Raw genomic sequence first — 26,569 nt, forward strand, 5'->3', positions numbered from 1 at the left:
AAGAAAATATTATTGTGTTAAGTTCTTCCAAACAAGGAAAACTCATCACAAAAGCAATTAAAAAGTAACACAAGGTCAATGAGATGCTTGACAGGTGAAGGTAACTACCCCCAAGTCTGACTACTTGAGTTTGGTGTCCAGGACCCACATGGCAAAAGAGGTAGCTAAGTCTTGCAAGTTGTCCCCTAACTGCCACACATATGCTATGGCATGTATTTGTGGGGTTGTAAAGATAGATTAGTGCTGGCTGCTCTTCTAGAAGATTCGGGTTCAATTCTCAATACCCATATGGCAGATCACAAACTCCAGTTCTAGGGGATATTCTAATGCCTTTTTCTAACTTCCATGGGCACTGGGCACAAAAGTAGTGCATAGACATACATGTAAGTAAACTACCAACTCACACACACACACACACACACACACACACACACACACAAATGACTTTTTCCCTGAAGACAGGGATTCTCTGTGTAATGGCCCTTGGGTGTCCTAGAACTTGCTTTGTAGACCAGCTAGCCTCCAACTCACAGAGACTCTGCCTCTTGAGTACTGAGTTTAAAAGTATGTGCCACCACGACTGGCATAAAATAATCATTTTAAAAAAAAAGAGGCATGCATTTATATGCATGTGAGTGTATGCATTCATATTAATTAACTAGTTAGTTAATTAATTTAAACTGTTTTAAAAGGAGAAGCTCTTCCTGGTCCAGTTATAGGACCCTATACAGAAGACTGACCACCAACTGCACTACAGAAAACCGGGATTGAAATTGACACCCCAAAGGACTATTTTAGGACTATTGCCACAATAATAATTCTTTCTCCAAAGACCTATGGTAACCCTTTATTTGCTTCTACATCTATTCTATTTAGTGTAGCTACACTCACCCCATAACTACACATTAACACATCTTGGTACAAACTAACAATAGAAAAGTCATGACTAAATGGGTCAGCTGGTGCAGAGTCTGACAGGTCTTAACCAGCAGGGTTATCTAGGCCAACTTAGAACCAACCTCACTGCTGGTCTCTGTGATCGGGGGGGGGGGGGGGGAGGATAAACATAAAACAAAACAAACTGGTTCTCGTTCTTACCATTGCAAGTCTCACTAAGAGGGAGTAAAATGATTTGATGGCTTCTTACACTTGTACCTACCAAGTATCAATAGTTAATGCCTTTGAGGAGAAGGAAACCAAATTCCCACATCTGTACCGCCTCCTCTCTGAACTCTGTTGTTGTCCTTGCTGTGTATTACTAGGCCATGTATACAGCAAGCATTCAATGAAAGGTTTGTAGTGAGACCCAAATGCAACAAAATTTATTTCCCTGGCCTTTTCTTCAGAGTTCATGTAATAGCCTCACATTATAATTATATATTTAAATATTTACAAACACACACACACACACATACTACAGCCATGTGAAAGCTCTTTGAAGTCATTCATTTCATTACCATTTTAGCCTCAGTTCTTTTTTTTTTTTTTTAATTTATTTTTTGAGACAGGGTTTCTCTGTATAGCCCTGGCTATCCTGGAATTCACTTTGTAGACCAGGCTGGCCTCAAACTCAGAAATCCACCTGCCTCTGCCTCCTGAGTGCTGGGATTAAAGGTGTGTGCCACCACACCTGGCCCTAGCCTCAGTTCTTAACAAGAATGTACAGAATTTATTTAATAGTGTTACTAGTAATCAATAGAAAATTGTTATACATCTCATATATGTCTGACAGCACATGCATTTTATTTAACCTACATGCAGACAATGGAACACTCATCACTTGTCTTTTGAAAAGGATCCTAAACAGATATTCTCCTTTTCTCCTTGTAACAGTGCAGTACTGTTGCCTAGAGGTAACTACCCAATTAGGACAAGATCTTATTGTTTTGTTGCAACAAACCTGCAATTCTTGTCAATAGGATGCTAAGAGAAATTATGTACATCACTTATATATGAAACAATTCATAGTCTCTTTCTGGCTCCACATAAATATCATGAGACCTGGCAGATGGTAGAGTCCTAGGTTAGGGCCTTGTTCTCTAAATCAGTAAATAGAGAAAAAGGTGACCTGTTAACATACTTGTCTGTTTAAGGAACAAGAGATAAACCTATTATGCTAACCTATAAAATTTGAGAGGTTATTTTTAGAACATTTAACCCTGCTCAACCTAGAACATGACCCCTACAAGAAAAATATTTATGTGCTTTAACATCATAGATTCAAGTAAATTAAGCAACTTGGCCAAAAAGACACCTCAGTAGCAAAGCTGAAGTTCAAGCTAGATCTGTCAACACCAAAGTCTTTATTTAGTCTTGTAAATTGGCTACACCATCAAGGTAATCTAGTGTTGCTGGGAGATATATGAGATCACTCTTTCCATTTACTACCAAGTGCAGACTAAGCAATTCCATGTCTTCTAAATGTCTCTATGGCCTGGATTAACAGTAAGTTCCAAGTAGGCAGGGTCCATGATAATGCCTGGCATTCAGTAGGCACTTAATACATGATAATTTGTTAGATGACAGAAAGAGGGAAGATGGATGGGAAGGACAGAAAAGCAGCATTACTAAGAAAGCTAGTTCAGGGATACAGTCCTTGAGAGGCTACTCATATTTGAGTCGATGGTCCTAAACCTATGGACATAGAAGTGGCACCAAGTAGACTCGGAGAGGGTGAAGAAGCGTACAGGAGGTTGGGAGCAGAAGTATCAGGGAACTAGGGAAGAAATTTGAGGGAACAGAATGGGAGGTAAATTTAATCAAAACACATGATATTCATGTTTCACATTATCATACAATAAAAGAAAAATAAAGAAATCTGGTAAAAGAACAGCAACTTTCTATTCCGCCCCTCCCCCATCCTACCACACTCCTGCAATAAGAGCCAGGGACAGTGAGAACTTCACAGACTAGATTACACTTTCTTGCCTGGTTTATATTCCCCTGTGAAGTCTCTCAGCTTGTAACAAATCTAGAAATTTGCATTGGTGAGTTTCAGGAAACAGAAATGCATCTTAAAAAAAAAAAAATCACCTCACATTGCTCTCTTCTCTCAAACAGTAATCAATTCAACATTTATGTTCAAACTGAAAAGTCTTCAGAAAAAGATATGTTCTTTTATGGCACTAAAACTATATGAGAAGAAGAAAGATAGGCAAGTGGCCAATAAAACAAAACTGTCCAAGGACCCATTTCTAGCCAATAGGGAAAGAAATTGATATGCAGGCTGGTTATAAAAGATGTGACTTCAGGCAGTTATCTGGGTGTTACAGTCCAACTGACATTCTTTCCTTCTTCCCATTCTTAAAGATTAGACTGCCCCACATAAAACTGGGTTCAGGCCTGGCTTCAAATATTCCAATCTGCTGTGACTATCCCAGCCATACACTCTGCTCCATCACATTGCTCTGTTCACAAGTGTAAGAGCTATGTCCAACTTCCACTTCTCCCACCCACATCTACACAAGACTGAACACTAGCATCCACCTTCAGCTGTGGGCAAGTGACCTTCCAACTAGACATAATTGAGAGTTCTGAGTTTCTTCCCTTTTTCTAACAGTGTTAACTTCCCTTCATTACTTTTCTGTCTCTGTGTTAAAATCATCCCAAACCAAAGAAACCTAAGGAAGGGTTTGCTTTGGCTTGTAGTTCGAGGAGGGTCTAGTCTATCATGATGGCCAAATCGCGGCAGGAACTTGAAGCAGCTAGTCACACTGCATCCACAGATGGGAACCAGATGGAAGATAACTGCCCATGCTTAGCTCCCTTTCTCCTTGTTATGCCATCTAGGACCCAAGTCCAAGAAAGAGTGCTGTCCACATTTATGTTGGGTCTTTCTACTTCAGTTAATGTTATCAAGATAATTTCTTACAAGTAAGCTTATGCTTCCTCAATGATTACAGATCTTATTGACAGCCAACACTGAGTAGCACACTTAATTACAATGGTTCAGCAATTCTTATCTTACAAGTGAGAGAACCTCTTTATAATTTCAACAAGTTCAAGTCCCACTCCATTCCCTGGAAAGCTGATATCAATGACTAAAAACCCCTATTCACCCAACTCTGTTTAGTATGGGTAAGGACACCTAGGCATACAGAAAATAGGTTGGATGACCACAGACAAACAGGTAGCAAGCAGCATAGGGTCTGAGCATGGGTTTACTTACCCATTGCTACTTAATTGTTAATCACTATGCTTTGCTGACTCACCAAAGAGAAGAAAAAGCCACCATTCAGCAACAATACATTTAAATGTACCTGTAGCTATAAATCACAGCACTATGCACACACTTTAGAAAAACTATACTGTGATACCTACATGTAGAAAACATTATCCGGGAACAGCCAGTTCTGGATGGGACCACAGATTTGCTCATCCATTGCAATAATTCCAGGAGTTCCCAGAGTCCCAGGGTCTCCAGGTTGAACACCACTGAAATGACTGGTGAACCCTGAGATCCAATTCTGCTTTTAAGTTTACATGACGATGGTTGTAAAATTTGTATCTCAGGGAATTATGTTACTGTTTGGCTTCTGTGTGGTTTCAGTCCAGTAATTGCTTGGGGAAGCTGAAGCCAAAGAAGCCCCTCCCTCTTTTATTTGTAGAACCACCTGGTTAAACCTTGATCTGATCAGGGTCTTTGTATGAGGAAGAACCTTGTCCAAACTTCTTCTATTTGAGATATTTAACTTACTGAAGGACTCAAATATCCAAGTTGTTTCAATAGACAGAGCTCTAGAAGAAAGAAAGAGAGAGAGAGAGAAAGAAAGAGAGAGAGAGAAAGCGAGATAGAGAAAGAGAGAAAGAGAGGAAGAGAGAAAGAGAGAAAGAGAGGAAGCAAGCAAGCTAGTTGAATATACTCCTGGAAAAAAGAGGCCATGAAATTTAAGTGGTCAGCAGAAAAGACCAGAGTGAGAATTTAACTGTTCCTGTATCTATCCTCACAGTCGAATATGAAGGACACAACTGGGAGGTCTGCTATATAATAACATCATACTTAGAAAGGGAATGGTTCCATCTCCAATTCTCAAATGGAAAGTGGGGAGGAGGTAAATTACAAAGCACTCTGAGTTCCCCACAAAGAACCCCTAGATCACAACATGTTATATTTATCGTGGTTATTAACAAGAGTTCAATTAGGATCCAGATTCAGCATCATGATGTGTCATGAGGAAGGAGCAGAGAGAAGAGAAACATCCCATAAACAAGTATGTGGGTTGGCTTGATCTTTTGACTATTGTTCTATTTGGAAAATAAAAAATCATAATAATCATATAGCAATGTTCTCAGCAAAGCATTTTTAAAATAATTTCTCTGTTGAATGCTGAAAATAAAAGCCCACACATTCATCAATTCTTACCCATTATTTGAATCAGTAGGAGATGCTCAAAGCATGATCTTAAGAGGGCAGGAACTAAAGCTCCACTCCGGGCAGGTTAACAAGTCTTCAGAATGCAGTAGGCTAGATTGTATGGTCTAGGATAGGTTTTGGTACAACTTCAGTTAGCGAAACAAAATTATAGTTGAGGGCCAACGTTGGAAGGAGGAGACAAGGGGGAGGGAAGGGATTCTTTGGGACTTAGTTCCAAGTTCCTATTCTGAGCAGACACGGGATCATTCAGTGATATTTTCTCTTCCCAGAGAACAGCACTGCTGCCTGATGCTCTGTTCACCATCCTGGTTAGAGCCCCTTGCTGGCTTCCCATAAAACATTCCTTTCTTCCTCTAGGTCACTATCACCACAAGTACCCTAGCAATCTTATTCTTTCCCAGTTGTGCTTGGTGTGCCCTGTGTCCAGTGCTGCATACATGCCCTCCCCTCTGCTGAAAGCTCTCCTCATATTTCCCCTCCCTTCCCCTTCCACTGCCTCAGTCTCAAGACCATCGTCATTTTCTTGGTCCTCCTCCCTTCAGTTTTGCTCCAGGATCCCAGAGCTCTAACACTTCTCTCTGCTTACTCAGTACATCTCTGTGCTTCCGTTGAAAAATTCCATCTCTCTTCTCCTCTAGACAGCAAACTCAAAGACCATAGAAACTGTCTCGATCCAGTCCTGAATCTCTAGCAGTCATCTTTCTGTTGGAGAATGAGATTGGTCACCTCTTCCTCTTCCTTTTCTTTTTCCTTTTCCTCCCCTCCAAACTCTCAAAAGTCACCTTCCTCTTCTTGTTCAAAGGCCTAAAAATGGGTGTCAATTAGGCTTAAGCCTCAGTAGGTGAGGTCTCAGAGGGGCATCATCCTGGTTGCCTCCTCTCACTCAACAGCAAAGTCACCCCAAGCCATGACAGTTTTAGCTGCAGCTCCCCATGTCCAGTCAAGTTGTCATGAGGTTAGGAATGGCTACAAAGGTCTGGCTGGGCTCTGGAGGGTCATGGTGCAGGATGTCCCTTCCATGGTGATGTGAATCACTGCAAAAGCGTGGCTGATGGGAACTGAAGTGTGAAGCAGTCGCACCTGTCACTCTGGCTCAGAGTCACTGTTCCAGATCTGGACAGATGGAGAAAAGCCATGGCCTTGAACCTCTTCCCTAGCTATCCTGTCACCAAAGCACAGGCAACTGACAGGAGAGTGGCAGCCATGAAGGTAGGAATTGAAAGAAAGACAAGGAGCAAATAGGAACTTGCAATCTCCTTTCTCTGCAAGGCTGACTGGACATTACTGCTGGATATAGCAGGCTTGTCTTCTCCTTCCTCTGCGGGGCCCCTCTGACCTGTAAGGGCTTTATGAAAAGTGTGGGGAAAGCCAGAAGACAAAGGAATAGGAAGACTGGAAAAATGGGGCTCTAGAGGAGGCAAAATTCTCATTGTTAATAAAATTAAAAATGGAAGCCTCCATTTCAACTTTTACTCTTGGAATTTCTTTGTTGTTCTTGCTAATAATAGCTATGGAGGCCTTTCCCAGTGTTGATAAAATTAGATATACTACTAAAAAGAAATGAGAGCTAACCTATTGTTCAATTTTGTCTTGGCACAAAATGATAATAAAAGAAACTTTTAACAGCCATGGTATCAGAATTTGCGATAGTTTCAGTGAAACTGTTCTCTTCAGTTACAAGTATAAGCAAGAGGGGTTGGTTATTCTGAAACATGGCCTTTCGAATATTCTTAGTTATAATCCTTTGACTTACAATGCTCAAAGCTCTTGGTTTGTACTAAACAAACTACCCTCCACACCCTGGCTCATACATCCTACTTTGAAGAGCCTGAACAAAGCACTTAGCCAGTTGTACATCAGTTTTCTCTTCCGTGAAAAAGTTGGACAAATTTAATATTCGCCCAGATATAAAGTGCAATGACTGTGGCTGAGTAACTTGGCCTTCGCTTGCTTTTATTGACTCTCCATTACACCAGCCCACCCACTTTTTGTCTTCTGAAATCTAGGCTGTCTCAACTCACCCTTCCCTTTCAAAACTGCTCTATGAGCAGCACATGCACTACTGCCTGACATCATTGACATTAAACAGTGCCTCGTGTCCTAACATTTCACGCTGATGCATTTATACTTAACTGTGGACTCTATTTACAACACAGACATGAGTTACAATGTCTACTTAAGGGAGGAGACGTATTTTATTCACAGAGTGGAAACACGAACTCCCCCTTTAATGTCGACTGTCTTCAGAGTCTATAGAATGAGGTCATACATTATACCTTCTACTATGCCAGCACATCTCTACTTTCACTGCCCCTCACCCCATCACTCACACATTCGTGCTCAGGAAGTGAATGGCACAGGGTTGGGAGTGGTCTTCAGAGAATGCATCGGACACTGTTTCTATCTCCAAATTACCTTTCCTAAACATAAATCCAAGAAGAAAAAGCCCCAGACCCAATGTCCTCAGTGTCACCAAGTTTCCCCTACCTCCTCTGCTTTAGCTCCTTCTTGCTGACACCATAAGCTAAATTCTTGCCCTGTTCTATTATCTCTTGACTACACTTCCACCAATGGGGACAAGAAGAAGTCTTTTGAGAAAAGAAATCTAACGCCAAAACTTTACACATGGAATACAGATGGTGCTCAATAAATATTTGTTCAGTTGCCTACTGAACCTATGTATAGTCTGTCAAGTTCTAACTGGCATTCTCATTTGGAGCTTCTCTGAATGTACAGAATTCAGAAAAGACCTTTAAGTTTAATATGTAGCCCACCTCTTGCCCTGAATGAACCTCTTCATTCTAAAAATAAAGAATAATGTAACAAGCAAAAGATATGCATCTGAACCATATGTCTCCCAACATACAACTGGAACAGAAATACTGTTCCGATAAAAAGTAGCTGCTGTACGGACCAGTAACTGTAGTGCTCCCCCAATGTGGAGCACTGAACATAGTGCCAGGGAAGAGGAGGAGGCCTGCCATAGAAGCAGCTCCCAGCTCTGCTCCAGGGGAAGAATTTCAAAAGCAGTGGAGGCCAAGAACTCACAGACCTCCCCATCAGCAGCACTAGGGACACCAGGTTCCTAGGCTCCTGTTTCAAGGAAGTGAAGCTAGGAAGTGCAAAACCCCTCATGTCTCCTCCCTCAGTGTCAGATTTCCATCTACAAAATTATAAGCTCCCTGTCTCCTCCCTCTACCCAGTCTTTCTTTCTCCCACTTCTGGCTTTGGCCCACCCACAGCTAAAAGGGTGCGTAAAAGACAAGTCGCTAAGATCCCAGGAGGCTCCCTGACATGATTTGCTATATAAATACCCAGGGCTATCACACTATTACTGCAGGGATTTGAATCGGGCTGGGGGCCCCTGGGGCTGCATAAGCAACACCTCCCCCACATTTTCAGCACCAGAAAGACAGGGCTCCCAGAGGAAAACTGCTTTCCTCGATCTTTAGCTGCTAGGGAAACTCATGTTAGGGCAGCCTTCTTACAGAAACCCTCTAAAAATACCTATCGATGTATATTTAGCTCCAGATATCATCCTCCTACAAACAGGCTTTGGGCTAAACCACTCTGTGTATGCCTCTGGCTGGAAGCTGAGGCTGCAGGATGGCTGGTCCCGGCTCCTCTGCCGCATTCCCCTGCCCACGATTTCCTTTGTCTTCCCCCCCCACCTCCTAGGTTACATACTCATTCCCTGCAAGCTGGAGCTGAAGACACAGAACGCATCCATTTCTCTTTGCCATGTCTTTCCTCAGAGGTGATCCCAGGGTAAAAAGAATTTTTTTAAAAAATGTGTGCAGGGTCCAGAACAGAGTTAGAAGTAGGATTCCACCCTCAGCTTCAAGTCTTCAGGGTTCCCCTGCTTCATATAAGTGCTCTTGCATGGATTAAGCTGGCTCATGTTGACCTCTACAAAACTGTCTCTCACTACTGGGTTCTTAGGAATGCCCTTTGTCTCTCACCCCATATTCCCCACCCCCAAACATTTGTATACCTACCCCTTTGTGCAGCTCAGTGCTATTTAAGTGCTATCTCTTTAAATAAGCTCTCCCAAGAGACAAATCTGAAGCCCTTCTTCTGAGTGCTCATGACATGTAGACTCATTGTCCTGGTGAGGAACATGTGACCTATCCTACCCACACCTAGCAAGGTGCCAAAGACTGTGGAAGCTAAGTAATGTCTTTTCAATAGCTCTTAAATGGCTGTCTGAGACTGGTGGCAAGAACCTTAGCAGAGGCGAGAGGTTTAGAGACAGCCATGAATACTACAGTGCTTGTACTACACATCCACTCAAACAGGTCATAGCTCCACTGTCCAGTTGATCATCATAACACCAAAGTGTGTGCTGAGCTAACTGATGTTTTAATGGGATCATAGGCTATCTAACCACACAAAAGCAGCTCTGAACTTGAGACTAGCTCTGTAATATCATCAGGATTGAAAATAAAGATCCCTCAAGTACAAGAGGAACAACATACAGCTCACCCCTGGGCCTGAACCAAAGGATGTACAGAGGAAATAAAGAAAGAAGCTTGGATGTCTTCAGTGGTTAAAGAGCATCCCGAAGATACTAATAGCATCTCTAAGCTCAGAAGATACCATGGCCCAGAAAAGAAACTCAGACATTAAGGCAGACAGACTGGGTTCAAACTCTGCTTATCACATAGAACTACCTTACCTGCAGGAGGTCTGGCCCAGGTCCTCCAGGAAGCAGGAAGAACTACAGCTAGTACACAATTCTACACATCATGACTTTTTCTACACTCGCTACTTCCATACCTACTTGCGTATGATAACATTTACTTTATAGTTTAGACACAGTAAGAGATTAATTGGACTAACTAACAATTATAATACAAGCTACAAAAACACACTGTAGAAAAATTGCCAACGTAACTACATTCACAACCGGGGCCATTATGAAATAAAGTAAGGAACACTGGAGCACAGGTTTTGCAATACCTTGAAAGGAAGACCTGATATCAGAGGGGCAGGTATATACTTGCATTGTGGACACCCTGGACAACGAGATGGTTCATGTCTCTGACAGGATAGTAAGGAATGGTCAGAGATCTTACCATGCTACTCAGAATGTAATGCCATTCAATACTTAGGAAGTGTCCATCAGGCTGTGGTTGACCACAGGTAATTGAAATAGCAGGATGTTAAAAATGTGTGTAAAGGAGAGCATTCACTTGGATATAAGCACATCTTTAAATTTTTCTGTGCCTTAGATTATTCATTCCTGAAATGGCCTGGGGAAAATAATTAAATCTAATACTTCTTATCTAAGGTGCTACTTTTATAGATTAGAAATATCACCTGTGGAATGTGGGCTTAGCCCAGGGTTAGCTACATGCCAGTATCATAGGACAAATGAGTGCTGGCTTCTCCCTGCATTCCACCCAGCTTCCTCTAGAGGCCTTGATCACTTCCCAAGGAGACAGAACAGAAAGCCCAGTATTTCTTATTAGCCTGGAGTACAAACCCTCAACTTCCATTTCCCTAACAAAGTAAGCTAGGCAGATGAAGTTGTAGACACAAATCCCAGTGAGACCAAATGGAAGGTGTAAGGACAGTCTCTCACTGCTCCAACCCCAGGCCTCACGCACCACTCTTCTTGCATCCTGTAGAAGGTGTAAGACTTTGGTAGTAGAACAAGTAATATGTCAAAATTTGCAAGCAGTAACTATATACCAGACTCTGGGCATACAGAGATGAAGAAAAGTCATAAAGCCCAGATGTCTCCCAGTTCCCCCTCTTACAATGGTTTAGAGATGCTTAAGTTTTTATCATCTTCTATCATTCTCTATATGTTTAGGTAATAACTTCCTATTAAGATTAATATATTATTTTTTATTTAATATATATATATATATATATATATACTATATATTAAAATACTATTGTATTTTAAGTAATATAGAATATTCCAGGTGGCCTAAAAAGAGCTTAAACATAAAGCCTCCTGAATTATTACCAATTCAAGAGCCACATCACAGCAGACAGAAGTTTGTTTCAGCAGAGATAAGAATTAAACTGATTTGGGTATTTTGGTCAACAAGATTTGTCTTGTTGAATAAGCAAATGGATGAATGAATGAGTGTCTAAACAAGCCAATTCACAAAGAAGTCAGCTGGATCTTTTGATCTACATGTCAGGCACCAAACAGCATTATGTCAAGAGCTAACTTCCTTTGCCACAGAGCAAGGCGCTGTATTGCAAGCCCACAGACTGAAGTCTCAGAAGGCCACAGGAGAGCATACCCTCTTAAGACTCCAGTTGCCGCTCCCGCTTTGAGTTGGAAACACTTGTATGATGATCTGCAACCCTGTCATGCTCCGTCCACTGTTTCTAGGGGACCAAAGGAATATGAATTATGGAGATCTATGACTACAGAGCCTTGAGTTAGCAGAGGTGACTGATGGTATGAGAAGGAAGAATGTTACAGAACGGGCTTGGTTCTCAGCCTTCCTAATGCTGCAACCCTTTAATACAATTCCTCATGTTGTGGTGACCCCCCCCCCCACCATAGAATTATTTAATTGCTATTTTATAACTGTAATTCTATTACTGTTATGAATTGTGATATAAATATATGTGTTTTCTGATAGTCTTAGCTAGCCCTCTGGCAGGGTCATTGACCATCCCCCAAGGGGTCGCAACCCACAGGTTGAGAGCAACTGTCTTAGTGTCTTGTGTTTAGATACATGCCTTCTATGAGCCTCAATTTCATTGTCTGGAAAATGAGGACAACAAGATCCTTACTGTAATCTAAAGTCCCCCTGAAATGCCCCTATTGAAATTTAAGCAGCTCTGTGATATAGCAAGACTGGTGCCTCTCTGAGGTGAACTGATCATGCAGACACCTCTCTACAACATAGACTATAAGCTATAACCAGAATTGGTTACTTATGACAGGAGTAGACTCCTACTAAAAGGGTGAGCTTGGTTAGTTTCCTTCTCTTCTTCAGCATATGATGTCATTGGCTCTTGTGAGGACTCAGCAAGAAGGACTTCATCAGATGCCAGAATCATCTCATAAGACTTTTCAGATACCAGAATTGTAAGATATAAATCTTTTCTGTTTAAAAAAAAATTAAAAACACGCAGTGTCTGATATTCTGTAGTAGTAGAAAATGCACTCGGACAGCCCTTTTATGGGCTTATAGATGAATATATGAAATGACTGACTTAAACCATGCACATCTTCAACTTACATGCCCAAGAATACTACAGAAGGTTAGGGGTGGCAGGCAAAATGTGGGGACTCCAGTCCCCCCCCCCATACTTGTTTCTTAGCAGCAGGTTAATGATGACAGGTCTCCTGCTGAGCCAGCTGTATGATTCTACAGCACCCACCCTCCTGCCCCCGACCCTCCCGCCCCCCACCCACCACCAGAACCGAGAGCTAAGATGTTATGCAGCCTCAACCCTGAAGTATCGTGTCATGCTCCAACACTGTCAATCCCTCTGTGCATAGGAGTAGAATGTGAGGTGACACCTGAAGACAAGGTGGGAAGGAAGTGCTGTCAACAGGAATAACTCTGGATGCAGGTGTCAAGAAGGAGAAAAAGAAAAAAGGAAGATTGTGTGGCCAGGAGAGGGGATACATGGAGTGGGCTTTAAAAATAGAAGTCCTGCATCAGAGAGCATTGTCTAAACCCTAGGATCTTCCACCAGAAAGCAAGTGATAGTAAGAAAATGATATAACATCCTGGGTACTAAGTAACCCATCTCTGCAATCTGTTCTGCCCACCTCACTAGTTGGTACTGCAACATATTAACTGAAGTTAAGATGCCATAATTGTAAAATGTCCCTAGTTTAATGCACCAAGAAAAAGAGAACACCATCGATACTGCCATGCTCATATTCTGAGACATGGGCAAACTCCAAAGATGGTATGCCTCCAAGCAGCGAGCAAGGTGGTAGGTGAGTGTGCAAATATAGACAGTTCAATTAACCATTCCATTGCAGTGGGTCAGAACCTCAGCCTTCAACAGTCAAGAGCACAGTGAACTGTTACCTGGAAACCATCTATGTGTGAATTGAGAAGAGCTCCTGCATGTTGGGCTGGAGGTGAGATGCGATCAAGACTAAAGTCTTGTTGGTTCAACTAGGAAGTACCCATAGTCAAAGTTACCCAGAGAGCCATCCGTGTCTGAGAAACCCCCAAGAAAACTGGGGAGACGGCACAAGCAGGACAGTTGACTTGGCCAAGTGCTAGCACTCCCTGGAGATGCAGGTGAGGAATAGGCATCTTCTTAGCTACAGCAGCAAAAGTGCCTGGCTGGTTCCCGTAAATCTGCTCCTTCAACGGTGTGACAGCCCTTATCAAAGTTCATATTGATCTTCTCTTGTCTTATCAGATGGTAAGGGTCTTCCACCTCCCCATATACATCAGAGTCCCCACTTCCCACACCAGAACCACCAGATTCCCCCCTGCAAAGTACAACTGTCTTATGGTACCTGGAGGAGACTGGCTCTGAGACTGTGGATAACGAAGTCTACACATGCTCACGTATGTTAAATAACATGTCATGTTATTAGCATAAACCACATACATATCCTCCCTTCTGGATGCTTTGAATCATCTCTGCATTACCTACAAGGCTATGCAGCACAAACGCTACGTAAATATTAGTTATTCTATACTGCTTGGGGACTAGAGATAAGAATGAGAAGTCTTTTCAGGCTCACTACAGATGCATTTTCCCCCCAGATATTTCCTAGCCACGCTTGACTGGATCTGCTCAGAAGCCAAAGATACGGAGAACTGACTACACTTCAGCCTGTCAAACTGTCTAGTGAAGTGTGGCATCTAAAAGATGTATGTTAGAGCATCTTTAATAATTATTTATGATAGCAGAAATCAGAAAGCAATCTAAGTGTCGAATAACAAGCAGAAACAAGCAACAAGCTGTGTGCATCCACTTAACAAAGTGTTCATCAGTCACCACAACATTTCAGTAGAGTACAGAATGATGTGTGATATGCGCGTCATATATTGAGAAAGGCAGCAAAATTACAGACATCCAAAAGAAAGCTCCCTTTGCTTTAAAGGCATGGAAAGAGATGCCATAAAAGCCAGAAATTGCTCTTAAAATCAGAAATTGCTTTTAATCAGTCAACAAGGATATTTCTCTTCAGGTTTTTTTTTTCTGTATTTTTAAAAATCAATATATGACAGTTTAAAATAAAATGAGTGGCTTAGAACAGCAACTTCAAATGTTTTCAGTGCATATAACATTGAGCAGGACCAATTACATACACACACACACACACACACACACACACACAAAACATGCTGCCCTTAGAAACCATGTGGAAGTCCGTGATCCACACTCCTGCTGACTGTAAAGGGCAAGGAAGCTACTTTTGCAGTGGTATCAGTAACTGAAGATGAACAATTGAGAAAGAGGGACATAGAAGTCTTCTGTGACAACCCCTACCCCCTCCAAAGTAACAGCCTAGACAGAAAGCCATCAAAGAGAACTCTTTAAAAATGTGATAAAAATGCTGAAGTGTAGCTCTCCATTTTGAAGAATTGAAGACTTCTGGTGGGGGTACAGGTGGGGAAGGACCCTGTTTTCTTTAAGGGACTGGCCCCTGGGAGTCCGACCAGGCTCCAGCAAGCATTTGAGCAACACAAATTGGACTTATTTTGTTGTTGTTGTTGTTGTTGTTTTCTTCTTCTCTTCTTATTTTGGGGTGGGGTTGGGGGAGGCCATAAGGGTAGGGTCCAGACAGGGGAGGACTGAGAAGTAGGTGTGATCAGGGCACATGATGTGAAATTCACAAATAATCAGTGAAAGTATTATGAAAAAAAAGCACTAATACAATTTCAAATGGAATAAAATAACATGACTCAAGTTCTCACTCAGGACTTTTCCAATACAGTATATTTTACTGATTTTAGAGACATTTAAAACATTACTCCAGTTGCTACATTTTCTGTGAAATGTACTTCTGTGATACTTTATATACTAAGTCATATTTAAAATGTAGCATTAGAACCTTTTTTTTTTTTTTTTTTTTGAAAATGGTCTACAAAAAATCCTTTTGTAAGGCAGTGGGTACTTTCTAAACATGAACATTCAGCCTTGTTTATCCACTACCCATACTGAGGCTGGCTGCTTGTAAGCTATATTCTAATCAACTATATCTTCAACTACTTCTCTTTCACTCAATCACAATTGGCCTAAGAGCTAAAAATGTGAGCACGTATGCCTGTGTTAGAAGACAGTAGGTAGACTCATGGTTTCCAAGCTCAGCTTCTCAGTCTTGACCCTTACCCAACTCCCTACACATTTTCTTTTTCCTCGTGTTTTGTCAATCACGGTGGTGGCTACATAATCCCTCTCTTCAGTGTCCCATGTCTTTGCTTGTCCTCACCAGAGAGTTGGGCAGCTAAGGATGGAAATATCTATGCCAAACACTTAATCCTCACCTATGCAAGTTTACTCTTCTCCCCAGCAAGCACCAAAAGACAATGGATTCAAAGACTCACAAGCCATAGAAACCATGGACAGTATTCTTATCACTCCCAGTGCCAAAGCCCAACACAACTGCTGCCAACAGTACTGGATCTACCCATCACCCTCATACACCCACCCATCGACATATACAAAGGAATGATGTTGCAAATATTCACCTAAATAGATCGCCATCCTATATGTGCCTATAATACCAGGGCAGTTCCAACATATACTATAATAAGTTCTAAGGAATGTCTTATCAAGTATTTTCATGTGATTCAATTTTATGCCATTAATAAATCCACAAATCAGTAATTCTGTTCTCAGTGTGTTAATCTTAACTTTTAGTTCAGAAAAACATAATTGGAATCTTCTCCAATCTCCCGAAGAAACTACACCTGAGTATCTTTTGACATCTCTTAGGATGACCCCTTCCCTAGACCAGCACAACCTGCTTTCTTCAGTAAAAAGGCTCCTTCTTGGAAAACTAGGTGTTGAGCGATCAAGCAAGTTTACAATGGGACACCAGGCACCCCTGAGAGTCCATGACTCTGTCTAATGCAACATACACCCAACTCTTCCAAGAATGGTTTCTTTATGGTCTAGCTCTATGGAGACTCTCAGCCTTGATCTTTTTCTTTGGCTTCTACTGTACATTCTGATCTCTGTCCTCTGTGTGTTCCTTATACCAGCTACCTCATGTCACCATGAGCCTCCCAACACACACACACACACACACACACACACACACACACACACACACAAAGAGAGAGAGAGAGGGAAAAAGAAGGAAGGAAGCAAGAAGCAAGACTCACCCACTAAGGACCACGATAAAGTCCATGACATTCCAGCCATTACGAAGGTATGAACCCTTATGGAAGATGAACCCTAGAGCCACAATTTTGATCCCAGCTTCAAAGCAGAAGATCCCAATGAAATATGGTTCTGTCTTCTCCTGCAAGGATAAAGAACAGAGCAACAATGGAATTATTATTCTTTATCAGACACAGGCCAAGGCACACCTTGACCCTCTCATGTACACCCATGATGACCAGCCTTCTATATGGGTACAGCTTAGGTTACTGAAACACCAAGAGGACCTGAAACTTCATGGAATGCACAGAGTATGGGAAAGGGCTGTAGAAATGGACAGATGTGTCCCACCTGGGGACTAGACATTTTTCTCCTGGAAATCCCTGATGGAGTTTATTTCTCCATTCTTGGGTCTATACCCTAGCTGGAAACTTCAGAGTTCTCATGCTTGGGTCATTTGTGTGGCCACTCACCCATGTGTCTAGATTTTAAATAATTTGTGTATTCCTCTTTTCTGGAGGAATACATTAGACATGTGAATCATTCCTTTAGGAGAATAAGGATGTCGGTCGGCATTTAGCAAGTTCATAACCACCAACACACTCGGCTTTCAGCATCCCCCCTCCCTGTTCCTTCTCACTCCAACAGTCCCTTGGGAAAGAGGAGTGAAGCAAATGGCCCACGTGCCTGTCCTTTCTTCTTGCCTGACTGTCATGTGAAGCACACACCCGGTATTTGCAAAGCCCTCTTCCTCCTGAGTCCCAGCAGGGTTTATTGCTAACTTGTCCCTCAGCAAAGAGTATAGATTTCACAGAGCTGTATGAGAAAGGAAATGGGGAAAGAGAGTCAAAGGAACCCAAAGGAGAAAGGGCAGAGAAAGCAGACACATACCAGTCTTCGAGACATTGGGGTCTTGTCATCCTCAGGAAGATGCTGCTCCAGGGCCAAGACGATACAGTTGGCAATGATGGTGGCCAGGATCATGTACTCAAATGGCGTGAAACAGAGGGGTTAAGGACCAAGTTCATGTAAGGGGGGGTCCAGCCTCTATGATAGCTGTGTACATACACATACAAACTTCTTCCTGCTGATCCTTGCAGCATGAATGATTTGCACTAGCAAGCGGGCAGGCAGGATAGCATATGACCCTTTGCATAAGAGGCATTATCATTTAGGACTGGTCCGTGAAAATGAAGCATTTTCTTTAAGAAAAGGAAGCAGGCAGGAAAGTTAGGCATATGTCAGATAATCCAATCACTGAGTGAAATAAAACATAAATCCAGGAACGAAACAGGGCTTCAAATTGATGAAGAAGAAAAAAGCAAGAATTCTGTTCTTCCCATGCTTCAGGTGCCTGGGCAGAAGAACCAGCATTGGCCTCAATAAAGACCAAGCTGTGGCTCTCTGCTACCCTTTCAGAATTGCATCTAGAGTCAGTTGTCCTTCTCTCCAGAACCTCTGATCGACTGAGGGAAAGAAGAATCCCTGGAGAGGAAACCATTCCTCCACCCCCTGTGAGCTCCCTTCTGTTGTAATATCTGACACAGAACACACAACCTGAAACCAAAAGAAACAGAGGTCCCTTCTTATTCTCTCCTAAGGTTCTGCATTTATAGGTAACAGAAAAACATAGCAAGGGTTGGAATCTCCCATGGCCAAGTCCAGCCTCTGGAAACCAAACTGTTAATCCAGTGAATAAATATACAAGCTTTCCCCCACTGTTTTCCTAAAGACCGGTGAGGCATTCTCTGTGCCTTTTTGAAGAAAAAACAAAAAACAAAAAACAAAAATAAAAAAATCATGATTCAAAGCAGGCTCCCTGACTCCTGAAGAAAGGCTTTGCTGCAAGCTCAAGGGGAGGTGGGGCCATGGCTAGAAAGGAGAAATACCAGCTCCCTCCCAGGGCCCAGTCATCCTGCAGGTTGGGATTTCATTCTGTAATTACTGTTATGACAAACACAAGCCAGATGTGTCTCTAGTCTTGCAGTTCAACCTATTCTCTGACAAATTCCACAACTCAGGGTGGGGGAGAAAAGTAGTCTATTTCACAGAGAGGGGAAGACAGAGACCATTCTACTGTCACCCACACAGAGCGGGGCTGCCAGTGTAGGACACAGGGCCTAAACAACTCTTTAGTAGTACAGAACACAGATCACCCCAACATACCCCAAGGCCCCTCTTCCATCTCCACTGTAACCCTGTGTTAATGGCATCAAATGAGTATCTAGGGATCTCTGGAGAGTGGCAAGCAGTGGCCAAGTATGTACAGAGACATCAGTAGCCCTCCAGTTGCTCTGTTCTTGGGCTAGCACAGGAGAAGGTGACTTTTCTGATCCACTGCATTTGGTAGTACCATCTCATCCCCACCGCCACCATTTCCACGGATCCCTGAGTCACAGGCATTCTCCCACAGCTGGCAGTCCTTCCTTCCCACACATCTCCAGTTCACACACAGCTTCCCCAACCCAGAAATTCTCTGCTTCCTCATGCTCAGCCACCTGATCTGGAAAATGGATGAGCCTCATTGGACTTCCAAATGGACTCCTGCCCCAGATTCTATTATGCTTCCTGAAGCCCACAACTGAAGGGAAGCCACTGCATGGGAGCCCATAAGGACTCTTAGGCACCTTTTCTGCTTCAAACTCTGGAAGCTAAGGGCAACCTCTGAGGTCTACACTGGCATGCACACCCCCTGTCTTAGGACAACACACACCCAGGCAAGGCCACCAGAACGCAAGGATCAGAAGGAGTATGCCTCTGACATATAACTGGCTCTAACCTAGAGCTTTTCACATAAAGTGGCAAAAGGCTAAGCCAGGGCCCAGCATCCCACAAGACTCTGGAGCAGGCTAAGCTATGCTGGGCTTGGTGCTGATGCCTGGAATTCCAAGATGAATCTGTTGACAGAGAGAATCAGGCAAAAGTGGTGGCTGAGGAATTTCTGACCTTGCCTGGAACTTGGTCTAGAAAGGAAACTGACGAGTGTGCCAAAACAGCATTGATGAATGGCTGCAGACGTTGAGGGCATCTGGGGTGCTGCCTCTACAATGTAGGTCACAAAATACTAGTGCTACAGAAAGTTGCAATCAAATAAATGAGGGAAGCCCGGGTTAAGTAAAGTTAAGTAGGTTCCTTCCCAGCAGGTCTGCTTGGAGCCTTTAATGCTACTGTACACAGTGTGTAACTGCACACACAATGGGGTGGGAAGCAGTACACAGCACACTCCAGACTTGCTTCACCAGGCAGTCCTTTGTTCAGAGCATCTCTCTTGGGATTGGCACTCATGGGAACATGGTTAAGAGCCCTAATTAAAACAACAAACACAAACAAACAAAAACCAGGCTTTATTGGCTATCACAAGTTGAGGAGGGGCTGGTGGTATCTCTGAGTTGAGTGGCGAATTTCTTGATTCTTCCATGTAACACACACACACACACACACACACACACACACACACACATACACACACAAGCACCCATGCATGCATGTGCACACATGCATGCACATGTATGCATGCTATTAATAAAGTTGTTCACGAAAGCACTGGGCTCACCCAGTTACTGCCCATGGTAAGAAATGCCCTGTGCAAGCTCAGAAACCCACTCAGCACCTCCGTGGACCCAGGACCTACCTGGGAAGAACTGGGAAAGAGCTCTTTCTCATTCACGCTACATAAGCCTCTGCCTCTTATGAATCCATTGGGTCTGTGGTTGTCTGAAACAGAAAGGCCTGGGAAACTGAGGGTAGAGGCTTTGCCTGTCCCTGGTGGCCAACCCTTTGCTTGGGAATAGTGGGTATCTAATGATTGGTATTTAATGAATAAAGGACTAATCAATACATAGATGGCACAGGGACACCAGAGGCTGGGTTATTATTATAAAAAGACATCCTACATTCTCTCTACACGGTATCCCCATCTGAACTTTTGTACTGCATACTGTGGGCATACATTATCTATCAAAAAAGAAAAAGAGCCAGCAAGCACAGACATTCTCTTTAATGTTAAGAGAGAGGGAAGAGGGTGGGGCCTGGCTTTGCTAGAAGGATAATGAGTTTTCTCTGAGTAATAGGGTTATTTTCATTTTTCTCTTTACTCCTTTATCCATTGTCTGACTGTTATAATGAACACGTATTAACTTATAATCATAAAATCAATTAAAGCTATATGTATTCGGAGGGAGAAAGAAAATCAAACCAATGCCAAAAATCCACCATCAACCTGAATATAAAGAAGCTGGTTAGGGAAGCCTGCACAAGATCCAGGGAAGATCAAATGCTGCCGAACAAAGGCCTAGACCGAGTCAAAGAAGAACATGACCATAAAAGAGCTTCAGGCCTGCAAAGGAGCTTCCCCTCTCTCTCACTGTCTGCTCCCTAGGTAAACTTTCCTGGCAACCTTCCCAAACACCCCTTCACTGCTCACTCGCTCCAAGCCCTTAATGAGGACTAGAGTGTCTGCGGCTCTCCCTTCCCTTTCCCCTTCCCTGTCTAGCTGCTACAAGACAATCATTAGGGAAATGATAAAAATAGGTTCGCTTATTGATTTATCCCTTTTACCCAATGCTCCTTCCTTCAACCAGTTGACTCGTTTCCTTAGCAACACAGCTAATTTGAGCAGCATGGCTCGGCCCGCACACCTGCCATTTGTTTAGTTCCTTCTTTAGCAGAGAAAGCTGGGGCAAGACAGAGGGTGGACCTAGTGCTGCTGTGGTGCTGGCTCTGATTGCCAACAGAGCCCTAGGATGGGGTTGCGCCTTGCCTTGCCTTGTAAGCAGAACTTCTCCCATCTGAGCCAGCCTCTCGCCTTCACAACTGCAGGCACAGGCCTGGGGAAGACTTAGGCTGCAGGAAGCAAATGTGGAGGTAGGCGGTCCTACAGGAATAGGCAGCCCTATCTGTGGGGTGTTCTAAGACCCCTCTGCTCTCAGCTATCCCTTCCCAGAGCCTTTATCACCATGCATAAAGCAAGTGAATATGATCTGAGGGCCACCAGGGACAGGGCAGGTTGACAGAACACGATGTTCTCTTTGAGTTCCAGGCCTAATGGAGAAGATACTTATGTAGGAACAAGAGTGTGACCACTCTGGCAGTTGTCAGAACTCGGGAGACTCTCTCCAAGTGCTCACTGGCTCCCAGGAGACAGATCTCAACCTCCATTAGCCGTCCCTATCTATCTCTTGCCTCAGACCCAGGACAACTGCCTACAGGAAGGTCTGAGTCCTCTTCCTGCTTCAGCCTTCTTGTTTAGGGATACGCGATCTGAAGAGATGTAGTGAGACAACGGCTTTGGTGCCATTGCATAGGTTACCACTCCTCAGCTGCACATAAATGCAATAATATGTGATTATTAACTCAAGGGCAGTAGCTGGGAAAGAGTCTGTCTGTTGTGTGATTCTGTCAGAAGCTCCATCCCAAAGAGACACTGTAAATGCAAACAATAAATAGTAAGACACAGCCCTTCAAGGGCTATATGACTGGAAAAAAAAATCAGGATCTTATGTTGGACACAGACAGTGAAGGAGAGAATGAGACTTGGAAATGAGAAACAGGAGTCAGGGATCTCATTGCAAAAGTTGCCTCAGTACGGAGTTCAAAGGGAAGGCCACCAACATCCACTTCCATGAAGACAAAAGGACCAGCACCCAAAACAATAGGTAAACACAAGGCCCTAGACAGATCCTGGGTCACTTTTACTACCCTACTAAATCAATTCTTAAGTGTCTGCTGCTGCTCAAGGCTTTGGGGAGAGCATCTGTCTGTGGTCACAGTCTCCAGGAGGGGGCTGACTGGCTGCAGCTATGATCTAACACCAAAGACATCTACCCCAGTAAAGATTTTAAAAGAAAATTATGGTAATGGGCCTCCGGGAAGAAAGCAAAGACATTTGGCCCAGGACCTCCTGGGAATATAGAGAGCTCTTCCAAACAGCAGTCCCCAGAGGAGGATTTATGAAGCTGATGGCTCTGATGCAATCTCTTCCAGTGATTAGAAGGGACATTAATCACACCCAGGGCCAGAGCTAAGAACAGGAGGGGTTGAACCACCACAGAGGTCCGGCTCCGGCTCCTGCAGACCCTGATGGAGACACAGTGAGATCATGCAAGTGAGATGGCATCCACTCTGCTTGAGGCCACAGAGAAAAATACATCTGTCCAGCAGCGATGAATAATAGTGAAGAGGCTGGACCTGTGCGGAAACCACAGGCACAGCCATCACTGTAGCCATTGTGTCAACAGACTGTGTTTTCATCCCTACCCTTTCCCAAACAAATGTCCCTCCAGGACTCTCTACTGCCTAATCTGTCTACACATGCCCTTCAGTCTGAAAGGGAAATTCACACCTGTTATAGAAGCCCTATACCCAATGCCTTCATGTGGGGGTGGGGGTGGGATATCTTACCACCTCCTCTCTGGATCACCGTGGGAGTAGGGGCACAGGAGGAAAGTGGAAGATAAAAAGATAGAACTTCAACATGGCTTTCTAGCACCTCTGAGCGCTTATTCCTCTGGCCAGACTAGCAAGATGGAACAGCTCAAAGGAAGTGAGAATCAAAGTTTCCTGGAAAGAAACTGCCTTTCTCTGAGCCTTTTGCAAGGCTAATCAAGTAATTAGAACTCTGGTGATTATGGAGAGGCTGGAATGTTGCAGGTCTACCTCCTAAATATAATCCATCCTGGGTTATTAGCAGTCCTTGTGACTATCAGATAAAAAACTTTTAGAATGGTTTGATGCAGCAGGGCACTAACTTCCAGCAACACCAAAGCTACAAATGTCATCAGATACTGTAATGTATCAACATACAGACCATCCTCACATCTGGAATAAGCTGTGTGCGCAGCTCTATTTCCCCATTTCTTCAAGCCGTGCTTTTGGGTTCTATCTCTGTCCTGAGCAGATGAGTTCAGGCTGGGCCCTCTCGGGGCAGGAGAACTAACACCCTGTGCTTCTCTATGTGCATTAGTTACCAGTGCACAGGTCTGACAGCAAATGTGAAACTCCAACCACATTCCTCTTCCCTTCCCAACAGCAGGAAAACTGTACTGCAAGAAGGAGAACATGAGACAGAAGTTCCTAAGTACTCCATGCTGTCCTACTTCACAATCTCATTGTTATCCCCAGAGCAGTTTTCCTCACCTCCCTGTCTTGTCTTAAGAGAGAGAGGGCAGGGGAGAGGGGTAAAAATCAAACCCCTCTTCTTTTTAAGAAACAAAGCAAAACAAAACAAAATGATACATCATGTGACTTCCAGCCTTAACATCACTTTTTTAAGTTTGGTTTCCATGGTGGTGGGATGCAACCCTCCATCACCATGACAACTGCTTCTTTTCCAATCCCCATCTGACAGGCAACCCCGAACACTCATGCACCTCTCTTTCAACCCACCCTACCCCTGTCAAAAAATGAAAATGCCATCATCCCTGCTCCTAACAACCTCAAACCTAGTGAATGGATGGCAAGAAAGGCATCAGTGAGAACTCAGCACAGAGACCAAGGGGCCCTCGGGAGGCCTTCTGCCTCCCACCCCCCCACCCCCCGCAGGTCTTTCTAGAAGCACTACTAGGCAGGTCAGCTGTGAAACCATGTCTCACCTCTGTGACTTCTAGGTCAAAGAACTCTGTCTGACTTCCAAGACCCTGTTTCCTACATAAGTCCATGGAAAGGAAGGTCACATTGTTGCTACTTTGGAGAAACAGAGGGACAGATGATAGGTGGCAGATAGTTCAAGACCCATTCCTACCACATAACTGCCAGGGAGTAATAAGACTACTTCTGAAAGAGAAGACAGCCCTGCCCTCCCTGTTCCACTACTCACGCCCATTCCAGTGGCCATCACCTGGAGGAGTCCTAATGAATTCATTTGTTATGGACTTAAAACAGTTGCCACTCCACATGTAGTTTTGGTGATCAAGAGGCAAACGACTGGATAAAGAGGTATGCTCTAAAAGCCTCAGCTCAAAAAACAAACAGCATTGGGGAAATTACTTGTTTCAGAAACCAGAATTAGTGTTTTGGTGACACTCTGACAAATTTGGGTTCATCAAGAGTTCTGGCAGCAACTTGTACTTTAAGGGGGAGAAACATGAGCTACAATGAACAGCCACACCCCAAGCTGTTCCCTACTTCATAGACTCACACATCACAAAGCAGGCATCAAATGCTGCTGAGAATATATCATGCAAGAAAACGAAGTAGTTTTTGTTCAAGAGATGGTTGCTCCAAGAATTTTTGTTTTGAAAACTCTGCAACTGTACCCGTGTTCAAAGACACCACTCAGAGTAGAAACTGTGTGAGAACGTGTTGAAGCAACTCAAACACAGCTTGCAAAGGAAAGACTTGAAAGATAGCATAGTTGCTTTCAAAAATCCAAAGGCCACCTTGAAATAGAGAAATCTGATATCTCTTATAAAGTTATTCTAAAGACTAAAAATACCCTCTCTCCCAAGGGCAGATCTGAGGGAATACAAAATATACAGAATTTATATCTGCTACTATCTATAAGAAAACATATTATTTTTGAGAAGTAAATCAAATGCCATGCTAATAAATACCACCAGGGAGAAAGCCCTCATGTATAGCACTTGCAAATGCTAGACTGTCAGTGTTATCCCTATGACCAGTTTTGAGCTACCAATTTACATCAGAGATTGTGAAACATACACAAAAGACACTCGATAGTATGGAGAGGCCAGTTCCAGTATATGGTTAATTGTAAGTACCATGTTTCTAGAAGATTGTTCAGAATGTTCAGGGATTCCTCCATTCGAAGGGCATTATGCTAAGTCAACCTTCATATGTTTAGAAGTTACTAACCAGGAGGAATCAAGGTTAAGAAGTCTTCAGCTGGGGACTCAAGGGTCTGCTGGTTGAACTGAAGGCCTGAGGGTTCTGTTCCTCAGCCTAAGATTACTAGACCTGTCTTCAAGAAGTCTTGGATCAGACAAAAGTCTGCCTGAAGAAGTCATAGGTGAATGGTTTTGCCAACCCAATGCCCCTTAGAATTAATTAGTTTATTATCTTAGGCTGAATTCCAGGGTGCCCAGGGGCTCCAGCTCTTTCACAACAGCCTGCAAGGTAAGTGAGAAGAATCCACCCATGATCAAAATACATACATAAGAAACAGAAACAGCTGGGTGTGGCAGAACACACTGAAACCCACCATGCCCTTGAGGCTCAGGCAAGAGGAGTTGGAGTTCCAGGTCAGCCTGGAATTCAGGGCAAATACACATCTGACAAAATAGGGTGGGAGAGATGAAAGGGGAATAGATAAATGAAGAAGGGAGAGGGAGGAAGATGGGCAAATGGATTAGATAGAAGACCCATCTCTCTAGAAGATAAGTGAATCTCTGGCTCAACTGAACTATCGAATCACTAGAGACACCTTCAAAAGTTAAAAGTGTTGTATCCCATCTCCAGATGTTTTAATATGCCTTGGCTACTGTTGAGGCATCAGAATTTCTAGATACCTGCAGACTTGTTCTAACGTTCAGTCAAGGGGAAACTCATGGTTTCAATGCTAGAGGCCAGTAGTGTCCTCAAACCAGACAGACCCATTGACAATTACAGAAACTGAGATTCCAAAGGCAAACAAGGGACAGTCAAAGGGAACCCCAGAATTCTAACTAAGTCAAAGGGAACCCCAGAGTTCTAACTATCTAGCACACCATTCATCTATGACATGGATATAAAGACTGAAAGAACAAGAACAAGATTGTCTTCTTTGATTCCCCTCTGGATTGTCAGCTTTGTGCCCTCCAAAGTCTTGGGAAGTTTTCATCAGAATAATCAAATACAAAAATACCCTAGCTTCCTTGCTTGAAGGAAAAAAGAAGGAAGAAAAAGGAAGGAAGGAAGGAAGGAAGGAAGGAAGGAAGGAAGGAAGGAAGGAAGTGGGAAGGAGGGAGG

At 43.3% G+C, this 26,569-nt stretch overlaps 1 protein-coding gene across 8 annotated transcripts in view; it reads right to left on the reverse strand.

The window, feature by feature from the left end:
* Positions 1 to 26,569, reverse strand: part of Cacna1e (calcium voltage-gated channel subunit alpha1 E) — a 478,307-nt gene that overhangs the window by 281,409 nt on the left and 170,329 nt on the right. For all 8 annotated transcript variants that reach the window (XM_029539216.1, XM_029539219.1, XM_029539215.1 and 5 more), the window contains 2 exons: positions 17,558 to 17,663; positions 16,669 to 16,808 (listed from right to left, as the gene is read on the reverse strand). In XM_029539216.1, the coding sequence (XP_029395076.1) occupies positions 16,669 to 16,808; positions 17,558 to 17,663 (246 nt within the window). The remainder of the gene's footprint in view (positions 1 to 16,668; positions 16,809 to 17,557; positions 17,664 to 26,569) is intronic.

This window comes from Mus pahari, chromosome 5 (genome assembly GCF_900095145.1).
Source record: "Mus pahari chromosome 5, PAHARI_EIJ_v1.1, whole genome shotgun sequence".
Lineage (NCBI taxonomy): Eukaryota > Metazoa > Chordata > Mammalia > Rodentia > Muridae > Mus > Mus pahari.